This window comes from Bos grunniens, chromosome X, assembly GCF_055505025.1.
Source record: "Bos grunniens cultivar Pamir isolate PY7600 chromosome X, Bosgru_T2T1.0, whole genome shotgun sequence".
NCBI classification, from domain to species: Eukaryota; Metazoa; Chordata; class Mammalia; order Artiodactyla; family Bovidae; genus Bos; species Bos grunniens.
Genome location: NC_141194.1, coordinates 83,170,608 through 83,193,087, shown reverse-complemented (window position 1 = coordinate 83,193,087; position 22,480 = coordinate 83,170,608). Strand labels below are relative to the sequence as shown.

The 22,480-nt window shown below is 41.6% G+C and overlaps 1 protein-coding gene across 1 annotated transcript in view; it reads right to left on the bottom strand.

Annotated features, from left to right (window-relative positions):
• The window catches only part of TRPC5 (transient receptor potential cation channel subfamily C member 5), a 338,386-nt gene that overhangs the window by 134,547 nt on the left and 181,359 nt on the right, over positions 1–22,480 (bottom strand). The window contains exon 3 of the mRNA XM_086388018.1: positions 2,534–3,055. Within this exon, the coding sequence (XP_086244144.1) occupies positions 2,534–3,055 (522 nt within the window). The remainder of the gene's footprint in view (positions 1–2,533; positions 3,056–22,480) is intronic.

The following is a 22,480-nucleotide window of genomic DNA, read 5'->3' as shown; positions in this document are numbered from 1 at the left end:
ATTGCACAAGAACCTGAATCTACTTAATGTCACTGAACTGTAAACTTAAAAATTGGTTAAAGTGGTAAATTTCATGTTATGAATATTTTACCACAAGTAAACAAATGATACTTTCTACTTTAATGTACATAGCAAGTAGATCCTGAGACCAATTTTGGGGTCTCTGATGCTTAACTGAGAGAGCAAAAAGAAATGTTACCTTTTGCCATATTCAGGTTGGTATAAGGATAGTTGAGAAATATATCATATGAATGTATAGAAACATGGAGGTATTCTGTAATAATTTAATAGTAATAAGAGAAATTATGAAATAAGGGATATAGGGGACAAAGTTTTAGAAAAGAGAAAGGGCTAAAATATAAGGGAAAAAATGATAAGAAGGTTAATAAGGACTGGAGGACAGTGAATGTAGAACCCAAGGGTGATACCATGGGCATATGCTAAGAAGATCCCCAGGAGAATGAGGAAGTCATCACAGTGGTTTCCAAATGGAGCAGTAACTAAAATTGGAAAATGAAGATAGTTATATGAGCAGAATGGATCAAGTGATAAAATAGTTGGAAGATGATCTACTAATACAAAATTGATAAAATATTTTAATGAAACTGAAAATGCTTTGTCAATTTTCAGGCGTATGAGGGCCTAAAATTATGAAGTTTATCTGCTATCTAGTGAGGTAAGGAGTGCAAACTTTAGGTATATTCTGTAATATCTTGTTTTAACACTTCTATTCCCACTATCCATCCATTTTGCCATCTGGAAGCAATTCATACTCTAAAAGTACTTGTGGTTTTTCTTCTTAAAGTATTATAACAATTTATGTAAAGTGAAAACTACACTGAAACCATAATGTACATCATTAATGGAAATACATATATAAAAGTGAAGAAAAGTCAATTTGATCTTACAGCAGACAACTGCTATTACATATCAATAGTAGGGCAATGAGAGGGAGGGGTAAGGGAGAGGATGACCATTACTATATCTATTACCTACAATTTTAGTACATAGAATCAGATCATATACCATGGGTACACAGTGTGTAACAATGAAAATTAATAATAATATTTATTGAATACCTAATATATACTGAATTTTGTACTATGCATGAGTACATTAGCTGTCTTATTTTACTTAAACTTTATATTTCTCTAAGGAGGTAAGTAATCTATTATCCTATTTTTCAGAAGAGAAAAGTGAGGTTGAGTCACTTCAGGCTTAATTAAATAACTTAAAGCAAGTAATTGCAAAAACAGGATAAGGAGACTCAGGGGTGGGTCTATCCATTTACTGTCCCACCCAGTGAAGCCCTTTCAATCTCCCATGTTGCTCTTTTGTCATATCTTGTACCCTTCAAGATCACCCTGGTACTCATGTCTGCCTCATTTCAGAGGGAGAGTGTCTTTTTTTCTTGTCTGAGAGAAGGACCAAGTGAGCACACATGTAATTTGCCTCAGAGCCTGGACCCATGAAGGGATGGCTCTACTCACTGCCCTTCAGATAAGCACTTCTTGGTTCAACCCAATTGAATCTGACTCCAGGAACCACTGGAAGAGAGAGAGAACTGGACATTAAAGTAGATTTATTTTCATAACAGCCCTGTGAAATGGAGGAACAATTGTCACATCCATTTTATGAGAAAACTAATGTCCTCAAATTTGAAAGAGTTTCTTCAGGTCATAGAGCTGAAGGCCACTCCATCCCCGGCTGTTCTGGTTACACAGTCGCTGCTCTTTCTACCATGCTTCCTCCTTAAAGAGCTAAATGAAGCCTGCTAGAAGTCTTCCCCAAATTGTTTGATAAGATGGCAAAGAACTGCACTGGCTTGACTGTGAATGTGGCCAAGCTGGAAAGTAAAGCCTCTCTTGATGTGATCTGCTTGACCTGACCTACCTCAAAGAGGTCAACCCTAACAGTTTGGAAGTCACACCATCAAAGATGGTACTCAGCCTTTTGTAGAACCACACACCCTGAGTGTGACTCCATCTTTCAAATGTGGATCTCAGTTTTCTTGCCAAAGGGCTGCCAAGGACTTAGTTCTGTTAACAACTACCAGCAGGCAGACAGTGAGCCCTCTGTGATGACTGTTGCCCTGGTCCCAGTATATAGGGTAGGGTCCTTTCTGTGTGTTCTCAGAAGTTCTTCCTCAGAGCCCTTATGTTAGTTTGTAATTATATATTCACCAACATGATCATTTATGTACTGTCTACTGCTAGCTTGTAAGTTCCATGAAGGTAGGGTTGTGCTTGTTTTATGTATCCTGAACCCCTAAAACAGTGCTGAATAAGCTTTTGTTGAATGAATGAATGCTTTCCCATCATAGAATCAGATTTTCCCCTAATTATCTGTCCATAAAGAAAATACTCAGAGGTTGTATGTGTCTTGGATAAATATGGACCTCATTGTTTTTGAAGCCTGTCTAACTGTTTGTTTGGTGGAGAGCAAAGCTATAGGACAATGCTTATTCTTGCTCTGCCACTCTGAACTCTGGAGGACTTAAGCTTCTCCAAAAGCAGAGAAGAGCTCAGCTTACCTCTTTCTGGTGATATTTGATGGCCACCTTCAGCTTGGCTAGATCATGGTACTTTTGAGGGTCAAGCTCTTCACTGTGGTCATCTCGATGGTTGAGGATGATCTCCAGTTCCCGGGAGCTCCGAGCCTGGTCCAGCAGGTCTTTGGCAAAGAGCTTGCACTGCTGGGAGAGCTCCTCGTACTCAGCCTTGAACTCATTCTCCACCTTGCTAAGCTCCTTGAGCTCCCAGCCCAGGCGGAAGGCAGTTAGGATGGGATCCTCACTTGATAAGGCGATGAGTGAGGGACTTGCCAGGGCTTTATAGATGTTCAGTCGGGAGCGGGAGTGGCGCAGGCTGTCTACCTCTGAACTGGACACACACTCCACACAGTTGCAGCGGATCTGGTGGGGCCGGGGAATAGTGACCCGTTTTTGGACGAGCAGTTTGATGATCTCGTAGTTGTTGGTGTGGGCAGCCAGCATGATGGGAGTAATGTCCGGTGTGAACTCAGAGAACTGAGTGTCCATCATAAGAGTGGGGACCTAGGTACATGAAAATGAAAACAAACAAACAAACATAATAGCATAAGATTAAGGCTTGGAGCACAGAGCCCATCAAATGTTAATGATTCAGGAACTGGGGTCACCAGTTTTTCGGACAGTTCTTCTTATAATAGCTAGTTGTAAAATCCTTACCTGGTGGCTCAGATGGTAAAGAATCTGCCTGTAATGCAGGAGACCTGGGTTTGATCCCTGGGCTAGAAGATCCCCAGGAGAAGGGAATGGCAACCCACTCCAGTATTCTTGTCTATAGAATTCTACAGACAGATGAGCTTGGCGGGCTACAGTCCATAGCATCACAAAGAGTTGGACACAACTGAGTGACTAACACACACACACATGCCAGGCATACTTTGGATATATTTACTCATTTAACCCCCACAACGACCTTATAAGGTAAATATTCTCCCCAAATGAAGAATTTGAGGCACACAGAGTTTAAAGAAGGTTATTCAGCTTTACATGCAGAGCCAGGATTCAACCTCAGACAATATGGCTCTTAAAATATGCCAGTTCTGTCTTAGGCACAATGAGAGATGTGGGGCTTCCCAGGTGGCACTAGTGGTAAAGAAGCCACCTGCCAGTGCAGGAGATGTAAGAGACGTGGGTTCGATTCCTGGGTTGGGAAGATCCCATGGAGGAGGGCATGGCAACACACTCCAATATTCTTGCCTGGAGAATCTCATGGACAGAGGAGCCTGGTGGGCTACAGTCCATGGAGTCACAAAGAGTCTGACATGACTGATGTGATTTAGCATACACATGCATGCCGGGAGCCATCGTGAGGAACTCTGCCCGTGGCAAAGGTCATGAGGAAGGAGGCCCAGCATATGCAAAGGTGGGACCGAGCCTCAGGAGTCCCCCTGGAAATCCTCGAGCACCTACCCCCAAAACCAGAGTCTGCCTACTTTACTGCTTTGTGCTCTCACCTACACCTCTGACTTTATAGGAGGCTGTCCCCCACCACCTCTCTCTGAAAAAGTTAACTTACAGCTCCAGTTGATAAAGTTCCTGGGTGTGACAAGAGTGTTTCAACCTACAAACTCCTTTGGAAGTCCTCTAGCCTGCCTGAACAGGTTCTTCCGGCCACATGTGATTGTTCACAGCCTCCCAGCCGTGAGAGGTATTGAGATGTTCTAAACTGTCTAAATACAGATTTCTTTGAACAGGTAAAAGATTGATTAGAAATTGTATTGGTGAAGGGTTTTTCACTTGTTGGGCCAATGTTTGCTGCTAAATTTCCATATCCCTTACCTACTGTGTCCCTGGCAGTGTATTGATTAATATAATTAGTGTATATAAATGTAAGTAGTAGCTTTAATGTTTGTAACCTTGGACCCTTGAGTTAATTCTTTTTCTTGTTATAGCCCACCACACCTTTGCCCTATAGGAATACAACTTTATCTAATGCTTTCGGAGGGTGGTGCCTGACTTTAGAATAATCACCTTTAGAGAAAAATACGTTTTCTGAAGAAAGGGTCATAAAATGTTAACAGGCCTCTTGGCCAGAAGATGATGTAAATCACCTAAATTTTGCATATGATAAGTTTGCAGGAAGAAAGCCTGGCTTACTGCTGACTCTACCCCTTCCCCAATTATACTCTATGCACAACTTAAGGTATAAAAACTACTTTAGAAAATAAAGTGCGGGCCTTGTTCACTGAAACTTGGTCTCCCCATGTCGTTCTTTCTCTCACCTTCTGGCTGAATTCCCATCTGGAGCGTGGAGGCTCATCAAGCTTACTAATTATGCCTGGGCTTCTAAGATCTGACCAGGGAGGCCTTAGTGTCTCCTCTCCTTCAGGAGAATGGGAGGACACCTGTGGCCTACGTAGGTGACGTAAATTTCTTGCCTTGGAATTTTATTAGCTTTCCACGTAAACCAAGTTATTCAGCCTCTTTTCTCCACTGAATATTCCTGCTGAGCTATCCTTATTCTATTACTCTTTATATCTCTGATTAATATTTAATTAAAGCTATTGTATCCAGTTCACCGACGCCGTCCCTGCTTCGAATTCCCTGGATCCACCGGGGCTGGACCCCGGCACATGCATGCACAGAGAAGTGAAGGACATTTTTCTTGGAACTTGGTTAGGTAGATCAGACTTACATATATTGGTAAGTAGGAGTATGTGTTCATTCCAAATGAGCAGTAGAGACTGCAGAAATATTTGTTTGAAAGGTTAAAGATAACCAGTGATCTTAAAGATTATGTCACTAAATCAAGCCCTGGGGGCTGAAGAGAAGACATTCCCAAATTGTGACCCTGACTTTGTAACTTGAGTGGACAAAGACCAAGGCCAGACAGTAATCCTCCAGCTTCCTGTAGACCCCAGCAAAATAGAGAGAATCTGTTATTATCAGGGAGAATTACTCTGTAAATGAGGACCTCTAGGCTGGAGGGATGGGATGAAAGTGAAAGCCGCTCAGTCGTGTCTGATTCTTTGCTACCCCATGGACTGTAGCCCTCCAGGCTCCTCTGTCCATGGAATTTTTCAGGCAAGAATACTGGAGTGGGTTGCCATTCCCTTCTCCAGGGCATTTTCCTAACCCAGGGATTGAACCTGGGCCTCCTACATTGCAGGCAGATTCTTTACCATCTGAAGGATGAGTTACCAATAGCAAAAAGAGATCTGATAAAATTGGTATGTCCATTATGTGAGGCTTGGTGTAAATAGCAGCTATAGGTGAAAGGCATGGGGTTCTTTGGGTATTCATGATCATATACTTCTGGGTGAGTGTACAGATCCAAATCAATGAATTAAAAAAAGAATCTTTCAACTTGAAAATGTGCCTTTTGGGATATGCTACACCCAACAGAAGAGTCTCAGTGTTGTAGAATCTGGATCTAGATCATGAGGAGGACTGGAATAGTCTGAGAACATTTCATGGAGGGGTGGAGGTTCTGAGGATGCAAAGCATGGATAAAATTCCAGGAGACTGTAAAATATTGATCTGAATACATTTTTTTTAAAAAAGCAAAGCTCCAAATATTCAGTTTAACTGCGGAGAACAAAAGAATGTGGATAATGGAGATTCTCATAGAATAGACAAATACTATTTTAATTGCTAGTTTCTTTTGACTCTTAAAAATAATTTTGGAAACCCATGGTTGCTGGCAAACTGACAAAAGGATGAGTTGTAATTTTCATCATCTTTGCCTCCTTCCCACCTTGGATGAGGCTTTCCCAAACAGGGCAATGGCCAGAAACCTGGGAGTGGGAGAAAAATGGTGGAGAAGTTTGCCAGGAATCTGTTTCCTTCATGGGGTGGTTGCATCAGCCTTTGAATAGTAGAGAAGTGGCTGCACATTGGTCATCAATTGCTTGGATGGAGCAGCAAGTAAACATTGTTAAACATTTAGAGGGAGCAGCTACCAACAAGATAGCAGGAAGTGAGCAACTGACTCATAAAGTAAATTGGACACAGGAAAGAATAATCTCAGAAATTAACATAAGCCTGCAGGCTAAGGCAGAAGTAGGTCTGAGTGGGCCTAGTAATGAACGTAAACACAACAACTGGCATAAAGCCTAGAATTGGGCCAGATGACAAGTGAGCCATGTATCATAGACTGCCTGGGAAGAAAGGAGCTCAGACCCAGAATCTGTCCCTCCTTGGTGCACAGGGGCATTTCTTAATCTCTGTCATGATCTCAAGGCTAGAGATGGGGGGTGGAGGGAAGATGACTGGCAGCACAGAATTCCCTGGGTTAGACTGGAGGTATGAGTCTATTCCTTCTCACGATGTTCTTCCTGTTCACTCCCTCTACCCACTTCCTTGCTCTTTCTTTTCTAACTCTTTTCCCTTCTCCTCTATGTCAATGCTGACACACGTGTCCAAGACACAGAATGGTACTTGTGGATAATGCTTAGCCCCATTTGTGTCATGGAGCTGAAAGGTTGCTATGCCTAGAGTATGACATGCTTTCCAGAGCCATCTGAATCCATTGTCGTTGACTGGGTGCTCAACAAGGAGCCTCTGATTATCCATTTGTCTTTCTGGGTACAAAACAACAGAGAGTAAAGTTTTTCAAAAGGAACTGGTCTTCAGTGGCTAACCATGTCCTCCTACCAAGATTGCCTTTTCTCCTCCAGTCAGCCCTATCATTCCCAGATTGCCACACCCACCTCATTCGTTGCTCTCTGTATGTATATCCTTGAGGGATCCCCTGTGTGGATCCCCACTTCTCTGCCAGTGAAGGGCCATTGTAAGCCCTGACTTCTTCCATAGATCTTCCCCTTAACTTGATCCCATCCCTCATTGACCACCCAGATGTTGTGGGCACTAGGTTACATCCAAGATAGCACTCTTCTGAAGTGGGCTTATATTTGTCTATATTTCCTATATGTATTTTTTGGTTCCTCAATAAGGTTGTGAGGTCTCCAAAGGCAGAGCTGTCTTAGTCTGCTCTTGTTTTCCCCATAGCATCTAGAACAGTATTAGACATACAGCAGGCACTCAGCTAAAAGGAAACTCAGTGTCCTATTCTCAAATTAAGAAGCCGACTTTTGTTTACAAGCCTGGCTCCCACAATTGGAATCAATGTGAGCTAGTGTCCTTGGGTCTTTTCTTTCTATGTTCAGCTAAGAAGGAAGACATTTTAAGACTCTAAGGAAGATAAGTAGATAGGCTCTATATGGATGAGTCTATGACTTTCTATATGAATACCCTGAGGTTACAAACACCTAGGACAATCCCTGCTTGTCATTTTTACAATGCTATTACTCTAAGATGGAGCCTCTGATCCAAAGACTACAGATTTCTACTCCTCTTCCCCGCTCTGCATCTTCTCATTCTGCTACTCATCCCTCTCTAGACTGTGCAGGTACCATGGATTATCACCAGGACAACCATGTAAAGAGAGAGTCTATAATTAGGATCAGAGGTTTCTGATAATAATCAGGACTTTGTAATATGGTCTGCAACAAGGGCCAAAGAGATAACAGGTAACAGAATTAAGAGCTAAGTGAGGGTGCAGATGCATAATTTGCGTGAGTGAATGGTAGAAACGGGTGAGCTGTGGAGCACGTGCCCTCTCAAAGGGGGCATCTGCCTCTCCATTCCTTGCTCCCATATGCATGAATGAAGGGCTGGTGTTGTAATTTTTCAAGAGAAGTAGAAATGTGGATCTGGAGGTAGCTTTTCCTACAGTCTTCAATGTTGGCTCAAAAAAGTTAAAGATAGTGTGCAGGCCAAACAAAATACATGTATGAGGCAATTTAGGCCAGAGTGAGCCAGTGTGTGACCTTTAAGCTAGCAGAGAAGTTGTGAGACTAAGGAGGGATGGGAGAGAATGCTAGACATTTAGACCAGGGCCGGATAATAAAAGGCCTCATATGCTATGAGAAGGAACTTAATATGATCTATTGACCATAGGGAGCCATTGAAGAGTTTTAATCAGGAAAGTAGCATGGTTGAACAAGTGTTTTACAAAGATCAGTTTGGCTAAATTGTGGGGAATTGGCAGAGGTATGTGTGCTGATAAATATTTAACAAGTAGCTTTCCACTTTAAAAAATCTTGATTTATAGTGTTTGCCAGTTTTTGTGGTGCAAATACTCCCACTGTGGCCAATTTCAAGCTACCAATATGACATCCTGGAAGATAGTTGGGAGAGATGCACACAACCAATCCTTACCAGCTGGTATAAGCCAGCTCCAGCAAATCATTGGATAAGTTTCAGAAAGATAAGACTAGTTAAAAGATATCCACAGACCAGGTGAAAAGATGGCAAGATCTTAAACTAGACAGTGATTCCAGAGATAGAAGAGATTTTAAGACATTCATTGGATGTATCAGGTAATACTGCAGGGAGCAGAAATAAAGGATGTCAGGTTCAGCACTGCATGCCTGATTGAATCGTGATGTCACCATTGGAGATAGTGAATACAGGAGGAAAGACAGGTTTAAGGTTTAAGGAAAGTTCAATTTTAGACATGTTGAGTATGAAATACTTATTGGGAGAGTTTCAGGGAATTGTATAACTCTAGCATGAATGTTGAAGGAAAAAGGTCAGGGCTGAAAATGCAGATGTGACAGTTTTCAGCCTATAACAGTAGTTGAAACCAAGAGTGTGGGGGTTAACCTCTGCCCACCTTGGCTCATTTACACCTGGACCCATTGGTCTTCCCCAAGTTTCAGCCCTGCCCCAGTTTCCAGAGCAACCAGGCCTAAGAAAGTTTCCAAGTAACCAACCTCGGCCTCCTCCATTCCAATTGCCAATCTTTAAGGCTCTGCACTAGGGTACTTTCCCTTTTTGGATAGTTTCTGATTTCCAACTTCTTCTCTACCTGTTCATAAAACAAGATTTCTCCCTAAATCCCTAGTCTTGAGTTTCTGTTTATATAACTGACCTAATAGCCCAGGTCTACTATATTTTCTGGATTATCTGTGTTGTTTTTGACTTATTTTACAATTCTGCAAATTTTAATGAAAATAATTTCTGCCTGGCAAAATGTAACTGACCTGTACATCTATATGCAAATTTGTTTGCATCTGTTCATAAATTTCTTTCAGCATTCCCAATGGCTTATATCCGGGGTTAGCAAACTTTTCCAGTAAAAAACCAGATAGTAAATACATTGGGGTCTGTGGACCTTACAACTCTGCCACTGTAGTAAGAGAGCAACCAAAGGCAATATGCAAATTAATGGGTGTGGCTGTACTCCATAAAATTAACTCACAAAACAGTTGACAGGCTGGATTTATCTTGCAGGGCATAGTTTGCAGACTTCTGACTTCCTGGTTTCCTCACTAATTAATGAGTTAAATAAAATCTTAGACATGTGTTCACTTGTGTTACCTTTACATTTGTATGAGGATCATGATTTAACTTTTTTTATTTTTAAATTATCCTTTAACAGCCATTTTGTGTTCAGATTGAGGTTAGGTGGAAAATTGAATTTTATTCTTATCAAGTTTTGCCTTCGCTTTGAACTCCAAAATTATACTGAATGATCTTAAGCTTCCCATTAAAAATCATGTTTTTTTTTTTTTTTTAACAAAGTGAAGAAGGGCAGGGGTGGGGGGAGAAAGAAGAAGGAAATTAACACACCAATAAATTAGATTTGGTTCATATTATCTACAACTGTATTTCTAATGAAACCTGGTACATGAACTGACTGGATTGAATTTTTAAAATTTGTAATGATGTGGGCTTAGGGCATGGCCACTAAAGCAGTTACATTGCCTGCATCTCCCTGGGGCTTTACCTTCAGGCCCTAATGAGTTTGCTCCTGGATTTGCCCTAGGTCGTCCGGTTGAGAAGCTGGTGTTACAGTCTAGGACCCTTCTGGATTAATGAGCATGAGACAGAGTCACTTGGCTCAGAGCTCATCACACAAAACACTTGCAGTAGAGTGCACACTGAGAAAAAGCCAGCTTCTTTATATTTCCAGCTAAATTCCATTGCCAGAGGACACAACAGAGGAACAGCTGATGCTCTACTTTACCCACTCCCAGGACTGGCTAGGACTTTTGCAAGGTTATTGTTCTCAAGGGATCCAAATGATACGTTCATTTCCATTAACCTCATCACTGGACACAATCTGCTAATTGGAATTTCTGATTCCTATTGTTACCAGCTTTAAGCACGAGCCCTTGCTGGAGTTTATCATAGGCTTCTGAAATTAAACCCCCCATTTGTAATTAATGGGCAGACCCTTATCAGGAGCCACCTCATTCATACCCACAATGCTGTCTGGTCATAGGCTGAACCTCTCAAATTGGCACTTCCTCATACTGCTGGCCTGATAGCATCATGTTGGAAATGAATCTCCCATCTGTGCCAGGATTTAGTGAAACTGCAATACCTCTCTTCCACCTGCTAGGTCTCCTTCTCCTCACCCTAATATGCCAGTTAAAAATCAATGTTCAGTCTTTTTCAGTCCAAGAGACTGTTGAAAATGAATTTCATTTCCCTGCAGAACTCAGAAATGAAGAACACTAGCATCTAATCACGTCACATTACCAGCTGCCCACTCTGCTGTACCTACAAGGTCAGTTAGCTAAGTAATGGTGATGCATGGGCTACTTTGGAGCAGCCATTGGCATCAGATGGGAAACAATTTGTTTCCCAGACTGTGCTAAAAACAGAACCATTATAATCGGAATTTGCTGGATCATCTCAGCTGATTTCAAGGCCAAAGTGTATATAGATTGGAAGGCTAAAATGGACAAAACTTATTTGGGTACAATATCACAGAATGCAACTGATGTTTTTTAGAAAGTCAATATTTATATGTAAAAAATAAATAATGTATATAACAATGGCCAGCATTAGCCTGATTATTCTAAATGGCTAAATTTAGATAAATTCTTTTTTTTTTTTTTTTAATTTAGATAAATTCTAATGGCTATTGGTTACTCAGTACTTCCATATGCTAGGCACCATGCTGTAGTATCTCATTTAGTCCTCACCATGGCTCTATGCTGTGGGGTTCCCAGGTGGCACTAGTGGTAAAGAACCCGCCTGCCAATGCAAGAGACATGAGGCAGGTTCCATCCCTGGGTCAGGAATTATCCTCATTTTACACCTGAGGAAACTCAGCCTTGGATAAGCTAAGTACCTTGTCCAAGGTCACATATCTAGGAAGAAGGGTGACCAGAACTTGAACACAGGCAGTTTGGCTCCAAAGCCTGTATTGTTAACTATTATACTACTTGACCTCCAACCAGCAAAACACCAACTATTTATTACATCAATAAAGAAATCTACAATCCCAACACTGCATATTCAGACACATAAAATTGCAGGTTTCATTGGATATTGATTAAACTCGTCAACTAATGTTCTACCTTGTGTATGTGCTAGGTCACTTCAGTTGTGTCCAACTCTTTGTGACCCTATGGACTGTAGCCTGCCAGGCTCCTCTGTCCATGGGATTCTCCAGGCAAGAATACTGGAGTGAGTTTCCATGCCCTCCTCCAGGGGATTTGGGTTTAGTTGCTTTACAATGTTGTGTTAGTTTCTGCTCTACAGCAAAGTGAATCAGTTATACTTATACATGAGGATATGGGTTATTATGGGGGTGGAAAAATGTCAGAATTAAAGTTCTGGCCCTTGTGTCTATAGGGCTACACAGAGGAATGGAGCCCCAATGTGCCAGTTTGAGTGTAGTTAGCTTTGCAGGTAGCCCCCTGGTGGAACTTGAAATAGAAAACATTTTAAGAAAGCTATTGTTCTTGATTCTTTTTTTTTTTTTGTATAGGTCATCATGTAATTTTTAAGTTAAATTTCTCTTGTAGATGGCTTTACTGGAAAGAGGATGCTGCAAGCTGGTTTGCAGTTTTCCATGTCATTGTTCATCACATGACTAGGGGGAGTTCAATAAAGATTTATGGAAAGGGCTAAGAACCCACATGCAGAAACCTTGTGATCCAACCAGGGCACAGGACCATGTGCGGGCTAGGGTGACCAGACTGACATCAAATCTATTGTGGGATTCAATAAAAATGAAGTCTTATTATTGTATATTTTTTCTAGTGGGTAACAATCTTGCTAGGAGCACATTTTCCAGCAACACAAAATCAGAAGGAACAAAAAGAGGATCTTTCATGTAAAAAGAGGAATTGAGAAACTCTGTTTTAAGTAGCTCATAGCCATAGTCCATTGAAAGTTCATATTTTTCAATTGAAAACTATGTTCATTGCCATAAATTGAAAATTGATAGGTATTACCATGAGTCTCAGTTTAGGTCTAGAAGAGCTTGAGTGACAAAAATTAAGCTCAGTTGGTTCTCAGAGTGTTAAAGGAAAGTTAGAAAAGGGTAATTATCACCATTATTCTCAAAAGCTGAGTGACATAAGCCTGAATAAAGAAAATGACGTAACGTCAGCTAGTAGTAAGTGAGAGACCTTTTAAAAAGGTATAAAGAAAACCAGACCAGAAATCTAGAACCAGAATTAAACAATGTCAAGTATTCCCTTTGCTGATCATCATTTTCATGTCATGCTCCATACACATGCCAAATGTTGTTTTGCTTTAAAGTTGCTCAGCTCATATGCAAGTGTCAGACTGAAGGGTTACATGACTGTAGAATGAGGCTTGAGGGTGGAGATTGGGTCATATTCATAAAGCAGTTATTGAGCCTCACCTTCCTGCTTCTCTCAGTTATCCATACCCTTGGCAAGCCAAGTGGCTGGCACCAGCCTCCAGAAGTAGACTACTACTACTCAACAGCTATTTAAACTGTGAGCATAGTCCCTGAGGAGGGAGGAAGTTAATTTTTCTTTACATGAGTATCCTTGATCTTTTCAGCAAAGGAAACTGTATAACGTCATCAACTATCTTCCATTTTCCAAATTTCCAGATAGGGCTAAATCATCTATCAGTTCAGTTCAGTTCAGTCACTCAGTCGTGTCTGACTCTTTGTGACCCCATGGACTGTAGCATGCCAGGCCTCTCTGTCCATCACCAACTCCTGGAACTTGCTCAAATTCATATCCATTGAGTTGGTGATGCCATCCAACCATCTCATCCTCTGTTGATCCCTTCTCCTCCAGGCCTGAATTTTGCATGTCTGGTCCTGCTGATTGCTGCTACATAGGGGCACTTGGTGAATAGTCAGACAAAGGGCAGTGAAAAGTAGGGGATCATTATGTAGGCTCTTTAGAGTTTTCCCAAGCTCAGAGTTAGGAGAAGGAAAATTGTTTTATGATCTGGATTTTCCAGTTTGGCTTTCTGGAACGACCAAATTGGATTTTCAACTTTTCTCCTGAAGACAACACATGAGAAAATGTACCTAAATTGCAGCACGGAGAAATTTTAGGGGCCCTGAAATATAAAATATAAGCTCTAGCCCAGTGACTGGCTCTGGCCTGTGGGCCTCATAGCCCATATTTCTGTCTCTGAGGCTCAGGAAGTGTGGCTGGGGGAGAACATGAGTTTCTTCTATGCTATCGACTTCGAAGAAGCATGGTCCTAATATTTCTGGCTCTTCTAAATAGTCCTTATGATTTTGGAAGCTGTATACACACCTAAATTTAAATCCTTTTAAGAATGCCTTTAGTTTTTACACTGTACCATCTTTTGGGGGTAATGAGGTCAGCTACTTTATTACAGTCTGTGGAAATCATAACCTATCATTCATCTTAAAACTTGGGCAGTTTCAAAGACTCTTCTTGCAGATATCCTAGCCATTGGTGAACTAGAGCTAGTTCTCCTTCTATGGAGCCTGCATCATCTTAGAGATTTCTCTTCTTTGCATTTTTTTTTCCAGATTGAAAAGTTGTTGTCTTAAAAAATTCGATCCCAAATTTGGAAAGGAACTGTTTCCTTCCAGATGATTTAAAGGGAGTAAACTGGGGGTAGTGTAAAAATTGTACTGAATTATTCAGGGAGGTTAGAGACCCTCTGCATTTGAAGGCTTGTAAGGGGGTGGCAGAGGATGAGGTGGTTGGATGGCATCACCAACTCAATGAACATGAGTTTGAGCAAACTCTAGGAGATAGTGAAGGACAGGGAAGCCTGGCATGCTGTAGTCCATGGGGTCACAAAGAGTCGGACATGACTGAGTGACTGAACAACAAAGAGCAGGACAGATGCTTCCTTGTCTAAGATTGTTTAAGAATCCTTCCAGGGCAGAGTTTCTCAACTTTTGGGGCCAGATAATTCTTTACTGTGGGGTGCTAACCTGTGCACTGTATCATGTTTAGCAGCACCTATAGGCTCTCCCTTTCCACAGTTTTCACAACCAAAAATATCTCCAGACATTGCCAAATGTCCCCTGGGGGTATGAGGCTTGTTTGGCAGTGGGTAGACTGGAGCAAGGAGAGACAGAAGTAGCTAGAGTTAGTCGTGCCTGTCTTAGGCTTGTCTTCTACCTGAGAATTGTGACACAATCCCATCAGTACACTGACCCACTAGGACAATGATTCTCAACCTCGGGAAGGGAAGGAGTAGGAATGCCCTTCCTTTCCCCAGGAGAATGTATTGATACTGAATTTTTGGTGAAGTATTAATTTTGAGCAGGTCTAGAATTCTGTATTATGAGAACTAATAACCATATTTGATTATTTCATTTGTATTTATTTATTAAAACTATTCATTTGTTCATTTGGCTTTGCCAAGTCTTGGTTGCAGCATGCAGGATCTTTTCATTGCTGCATGTGAACTCTTAATTGTGGCATGTGGGATCTAGTTCCCTGCCTAGGGATCAAACCCAGGGCCCCTGCATTGGGAGCATAGAATCAGCCACTAGATCACCAGGAAATTCCCCATTTGGTTATTTGTTTTAAACATTTATTTTATTTTTAAAATTTATTTTATGATTAAAGTTAAATTATATTTAAAAATTCAATTCCTTAGTCACTCTGTGTGTCTACATTTCAACTACTCCCTAGCCATATGATGGCCACCTTATTGGATGGTATAGATAGAAAACATTTCCATCATGGCAGAAAGTACTGTTGGATAGTGCTGCTCTAGGAGGTTGATAATCACTGTACAAGAGAGCCCCACTGAAGTCTCTAGAGATGCTTTAGCAGTGGGTAATAGTTAACATTTGCCAAATAATTTAAAACGTGCTAGGAACTTTGCCAAGCATTTGACATGTATTATCTCTTGTTTTCTTTCCATCTCTTCTTAATCTCTTACACGTCTGCTAGGTTTCTACCATTTTTATACTTCATTGTGCCCATCTTTGGGCAGAATGTTCCCTTGATGTTTCCAATTTTCCCAAAGAGATCTCTAGTCTTCCCCCTTTTGTTGTCTTCTTCTATTATTAAACAGTGTTCATTGAAGAAGGCCTTCTTGTTTCTTCCAGATATTCTCTGAACCTCTGCATTTAATTGGATGTATTTTCCCTCTCTCCCTTGCTTTTCAATTCTCTTCATTCTTCTTCTATTTGTAAAGCCTCCTCAGATAACCACTTTGACTTCTTGCTTTTCTTTTTCTTTGGGATGGTTTTATTTACTGCCTCCTGTAAAGTATTACAGACCTCTGTCCATAGTTCTTCAAGAACACTGTTATCTAGATCTAGTCCCTTGAATCTATTTGTTACCTCTGATGCAAATTCATACAGGATTTGATTTGTCATATCTGTCTGGCCTAGTGTTTTTCTTGGTTTTCTTTACTTTAAGCCTGATTTTTGCTATGAGAAGCTGATGATCTGAGCCACAGGCAGCTGCAGATACTGTTTTTGCTGACCATATACAGCTTCTCCATCTTTGGCTACAAAGAATGTAATCAATTTGATTTTGGCAAGAGTTAGAACCCTGTACGGAATAACTCATTGGTTCAAGATTGAGAAAGGAATATGACAGAGCTGTCTGCTGTCACCTTGTTTGCTTAACCTATATGCTGAGTCCATGAGAAATGCTGGGCTGGATGAGTTACAAGCTGGAATCAAGATATGTCTCAAGATGGCAGAGTAGAAGGATGTGTGCTCAACTTCTCCTGCGAGAACTCCAAAATTGCAACTTGCCTCTGACAAGAGAATGTTTGATCTCACCAAAAAAAGATACCCCACGTCCAAGGGCAAAGGAGAAGCCCCAGCAAGACAGTAGGAAGGGTGAAACTGGATTAGAATCAAACCCCATACTTGCCAGAGAAGCTCGGAGGGCTCAAACAAAACCTTGTGTGCACCAGGACCCAGATACCCGACAAAGACTGAGCCAGACCTGCCTTTGAGTGTTTGAGTGTTTCCTTCAGAGCTATGAGTCAGCAGTGGCCTACCGAAGGGGCAGGGGCTCTGGGTGCTGCAGACTTGGGTGTGGCATAAGGGCTCTTGGAAGAGGTCACCATCAATCCCACCATAGAGCCGCCAAGCAGACAACCCATAAACTGCAGAACAATTATACCAAATAAATTCTTGCACTGTTAAGAAAGTTCTAGGACCCACAACAGATTTCCCAACCTGGGGATCTGGAAAAGGGACTGAGAACGTCCAGAGAATTTGACTTTGGAGCCCAGTGGGATTTCATTACAGAACTTACACAGGACTGGGGAAGCAGACTCTTGGAGGGAACAAACAAAATCTTGTGCACACCAGGACCTAGGAGAAAGGAACAGAAATCCCACAGGAGACTGACTCAGACTTGCCTGTGAGTTTCTAGGAGTCTCTGGATGAGGTGTGGGTAGGCAGTGGTCTGCTGCAGGGTTGGGGGCACTGAGTGCAACAGTGCATGCTTGGGACCTTTTGAAGGAGGTCGCCATTATCTTCATTACCTCCACCATAGTTTGGTCTCAGGTAAAACAACAGGAAGGGAACACAGCCCCACCCATCAACAAAAAGTTGGATTAAAGATTTACTGATCATGTCCCTTCCCATCAGAACAAGACCAGGTTCCCCCACAGTCAGTCTTTCCCATCAGGAAGCTTCCATAAGCCTCTTATCCTTATCCATCAGAGGGTGGACAGAATGAAAGTCACAATCAGAAAACTAATAAAACTGACCACATGGACCACAGCTTTGTCTAATTCAATGAAACTATGAGCCATGCCATGTAGGGCCACGCACAACGGTTGGCTCATGGTGGAGAGTTCTGACAAAACGTGGTCCAATGGAGAAGGGAATGACAAACCACTTCAGTATTCTTGCCTTGAGAACCCCATGAATAGTATGAAAAGGCAAAAAGATAGGACACTGAAAGATGAACTCCTCAGGTCAGTAGGTGCCCAATATGCTACTGGAAAAGAGTGGAGAAATAACTCCAAAAAGAATGAAGGGATGGAGCCAAAGCAAAAACAATACCCAGCTGTGGATGTGACTGGTGATAGAAGCAAGGTCTGATACTGTAAAGAACATTATTGCATAGGAACCTGGGATGTTAGGTCCATGAATCAAGGGAAATTGGAAGTGGTCAAACAGGAGATGGCAAGAGTGAACGTCGACATTCTAGGAATCAGCAAACTAAAATGGACTGAAATGGGTGAATTTAACTCAGATGACCATTATATCTACTACTGTGGGCAGGAATCCCTTAGAAGAAATGGAGTAGCCATCATGGTCAACAAGAGTCTGAAATGCAGTACTTGGATGCAATCTCAAAAACTACAGAATGATCTCTGTTCGTTTCCAAGGAAAACCATTCAATATCACAGTAATCCAAGTCTATGCCCCAACCACTAATGCTGAAGAAGCTGAAGTTGAATGGTTCTATGAAAACCTACAAGACCTTCTAGAACTAACACCAAAAAAGACGTCCTTTTCATCATAGGGGACTGGAATGCAAAAGGAGGAAGTCAAGAGATACCTGGAATAACAGGCAACTTTGGCCTTGGAGTACAAAATGAAGCAGGGCAAAGGCTAACAGAGTTTTGCCAAGAGAACACACTGGTCATAGCAAACACCCTCTTCTAACAACAAAAGAGAAGACTCTACACTTGGACATCACCAGATGGTCAACACCAACATCAAATTGATTATATTTCTTGCAGCCAAAGATGGAGAATCTCTATACAGTCAGAAAAATAAGACCCAGAGCAGACTGGCTCAAATCATGAACTCCTTATTGCCAAATTCAGACTTAAATTGAAGAAAGTAGGGAAAACCACTAGACCATTCAGGTATGGCCTAAATCAAATCCCTTACAATTATACAGTAGAAGTGACAGATTCAAGGGATTAGATCTGATACTGTGCCTGAAGAACTATGGATGGAGGTTTGTGACATTGTACAGGAGGCAGTGATGAAGACAACACCCAAGAAAAAGAAATTCAAAAAGGCAAAAGGGTTGTCTGAGGAGGCCTTACAAATAGTTGAGAAAAGAAGAGAAGCTAAAGGTTAAGGAGAAAAGGAAAGATATACCCATTTGAATACAGAGTTCCAAAGAATAGCAAGGAGAGATAAGAAAGGCTTCCCCAGTGATCAATGCAAAGAAATAGAGGAAAAGAATAGAATGAGAAAGACTAGAGATCACTTCAAGAAAATTAGAGATACCAAGGGAACATTTCATGCAAAGATGGGCACAATAAAGGACAGAAATGTTATGGACCTAACAGAAGCAGAAGAGATTAAGAAGCAGTGGCAAGAATACTCAGAAGAACTATACAAAAAAGATCTTCATGACCCAGATAATCACGATGATGTGATCACTCATCTAGAGCCAGACATCCTGGAGTGCGAAGTCAAGTGGGCCTTAGGAAGTATTACTATGAACACAGCTAATGGAGGTGATGGGATTCCAGCTGAGCTATTTCAAATCACAAAAGATGATGCTGTGAAAGTGCTGTACTCAGTATGCCAGCAAATTTGGAAAACTCAAGCAGTGGCCACAGGACTGGAAAATGTCAGTTTTCATTCCAATCCCAAAGAAGAGCAATGCCAAAGAATGTTCAATCTATGGCACAATTGGACTCATTTCGTATGCTAGCAAAGTAATGCTCAAAATTCTCCAACTGAGGCTTCAACAGTACATGAACCAAGAACTTCCAGATGTTCAAGCTGGTTTTAGAAAAGGCCAAGACCAACATCTGTTGGATCATAGAAAAATCAAGATAATTCCAGAAAATCATCTACTTCTGCTTTATTGATTATACCAAAGACTTTGACTGTGTAGATCACAACAAACTGGAAAATTCTTAAAGAGATGGAAATACCAGACTGCCTAACCTGCCTCCTGAGAAATCTGTACGCAGGTCAAAAAGCAACATTTTGAACTGGACATGGACTGGTTCTAAATTGGGAAAAGAGTACATCTGCCTGTATATTATCACCCTGCTTATTTAGCTTACATGCAGAGTACATCATGTGAAATGCTGTGCTGGATGAATTACAAGCTGGAATCAAGATTGCCAGGAGAAATATCAATAACCTCAGATATGCAGATGACACCACCCTTATGGTAGAAAGTGAAGGGGAACTGAAGAGCGTCTTGATGAAAGTGAAAGAGGAGAATGAAAAAGTTGGATTAAAATTCAACATTCAAAAAACTAAGATCATGGCATCCAGTCCTGTCACTTCATGGCAAATAGATGGAGAAACAATGGAAACAGTGAGAGACTTTATTTTGGGGGGGCTCCGAGATCACTGCAGATGGTGACTGTAGCCATGAAATTAAAAGATGCTTGCTCCTTGGAAGAAAAGCTGTGACAAACCTAGACAGCGTATTAAAAAGCAGAGACGTTACTTTGCCAACAAAGGTATGTGTAGTCAAAGCTATAGATTTTCCAGTAGTCATGTATGGATGTGAGAATTGGACTGTAAAGAAAGCTGAGTGCCAAAGAACTGACACTTTTGAACTGTGGTTTTGGAAAAGAGTCCTTGGACTGCAAGGAGATTAAACCAGTCAGTCCTAAAGGAAATCAGTCCTGAATATTCATTGGAAGGACTGATGCTGAAGCTGAAACTCCAATACTTTGGCCACCTGATGTGAAGAACTGACTCATTTGAAAAGATCCTGATGCTTGGAAAGATTGAAGGCAGGAGGAGAAGGGGACGACAGAGGATGAGATAGTGGATTGTATCACCAACACAATGGACATGAGTTTGAGTAGGCTCCAGGAGTTGGTGATGAACAAGGAATCCTGGTGTTCTGCGGTCCATGGGGTTGCAAAGAGTCGGACACGACTGAGCAACTGAACTGAACTGAACTGAAGTGAATCAAGATAGGCAGGAGAAACATCAACAACATCAGATATATGGATAATACCACTCTAATGGCAGAAAGTAAAGAGGAACTAAAGAGCCTCTTGATGAGGGTGAAGGAGGAGAGTGAAACAATTGCTTTAAGACTAAATATTAAAAAAAAAAAAAAAACTAAGATCATGGCATCTGGCCCCATTACTGCATGGCAAATAGAAGGGGAAAGAGTGGAAGTAGTGACAGATTTCCTCTGCTTGGGCTCCAAATTCACTGCAGATGGTGACTGCAGCTATGAAATCAGAAGATGATTGCTTCTTGGCAGGAAAGTGATAATAAACCTAGACAGTGTGTTGAAAAGCAGAGACATTACCAACAAAGGCCCACATAGTCAATGCTATGGTCTTCCTAGTGGTCAAGTATGGTTGTGAGAGCTGGACTGTAAAGAAGGCAGAACGCTAAAGAATTGATGCCTCTGAACTGTGGTGCTGGAGAAGACTCCTCAAAGTCCGTTGGATAGCAAGATCAAACCAGTCAATCTTAAGGGAGATCAACCCTGAATATTCACTGGAATGATTGGCACTGAAGCTAAAGTTCCAATATGGTCATCAAGTTGGTCAACATAGGTAGGAGAAACATCAAGTTGGTCATCTGATGCACATAGATGACTGATTAGAAAAGTCCCTGATGCTGGAAAAGGTTGAGGGTAGAAAGAGAAGTGGGCACCAGAGGATGAGATGACTGGATGGCATCACCAATGCAATGAACATGAACTTGGGCAAACTTTGGGAGATGGTGAGGGACAGGGAGGCCTGGTGTGCTGCAGTCCATGGGGTTGCAAAGAGTCCAGTGACTGAATAACAATAAGAATCTCATGTATGAGGTAGGAAATGCCACTGTTTGTATCTTATAGATAAGAAAACTGAGGCTCAGAAAGGTAAAGTAACTTGTCTAAGGCTACGCCACTACCAAATGGAGGAGCCAGGACTTTTATCCAAGCACTTTGGATCCAGATCTTGGGTTTATTAACAAGCATGTGGTATGGACTCAAGTGGTCAGGTGGAATTATGGCTTTCTGGCATCAGAATCAGCTAAGATATGCTGCTAGTGGATAAGAGAGAAGTTTCTTAATATGTGGGTAGAACACAGTATCTGGAGAAGATGGATGTACAGAGGTCTAGAAAGCAGGTGGTTGGTAGAGGTCTAGCAAACTGAATAGGGATGCTGGGCAGGATACAAGACAGGGACTCAAGTTGCTGGAATTAGTCTAGGCTATCTCAACCTTGGCACTCTTGATATTTTGGCCCAGCTGATTTTTTGTTGTTATTGTTGTTGTTGTGGGGGACTATCCTGTTCATTGTAGGGTGTTTAACATTATTTCTGATCTCTACCTGCTTAATACAGATAGCACTCCCTTCCAGAGGTGTGACAACCAAAAACATCTCTAGACATTTCCAAATGATTCCCCTGGGGTGCAAAATTTAGAACCATTACACTAGAATGTAAAGCAGAGGCTTGGATACAAGGCAGCAAGGCAGGGGTTTAGGCATAACTACCAAAATGCAAGACTCAGAGGGGACCAGCAGCTTGGCTGACTGGATACTGAAGTGCTGAGCTGCTGGCCTCCAGTTCTGAGAGTCCCTGTGACTAGGAACAGGATTAGTCCCAGAGCCAGTACTAGAAGAGTCACCCCATGAGAATGAAGGGTCTTCATCTGGGGGTGGCTGTACTGAATGGCTACAGTGGCAGGAAACTGGGCAGGTCATCATGGAGATGACCTTTCCATGGTATGGTGCTATTATTAGGTTATTTTCAATCCCACTAAAAAGGAGTCAAGGCACATGCACCTCATGGAAGTAAGACAGTTCCCTTGGTTATCATCAGAA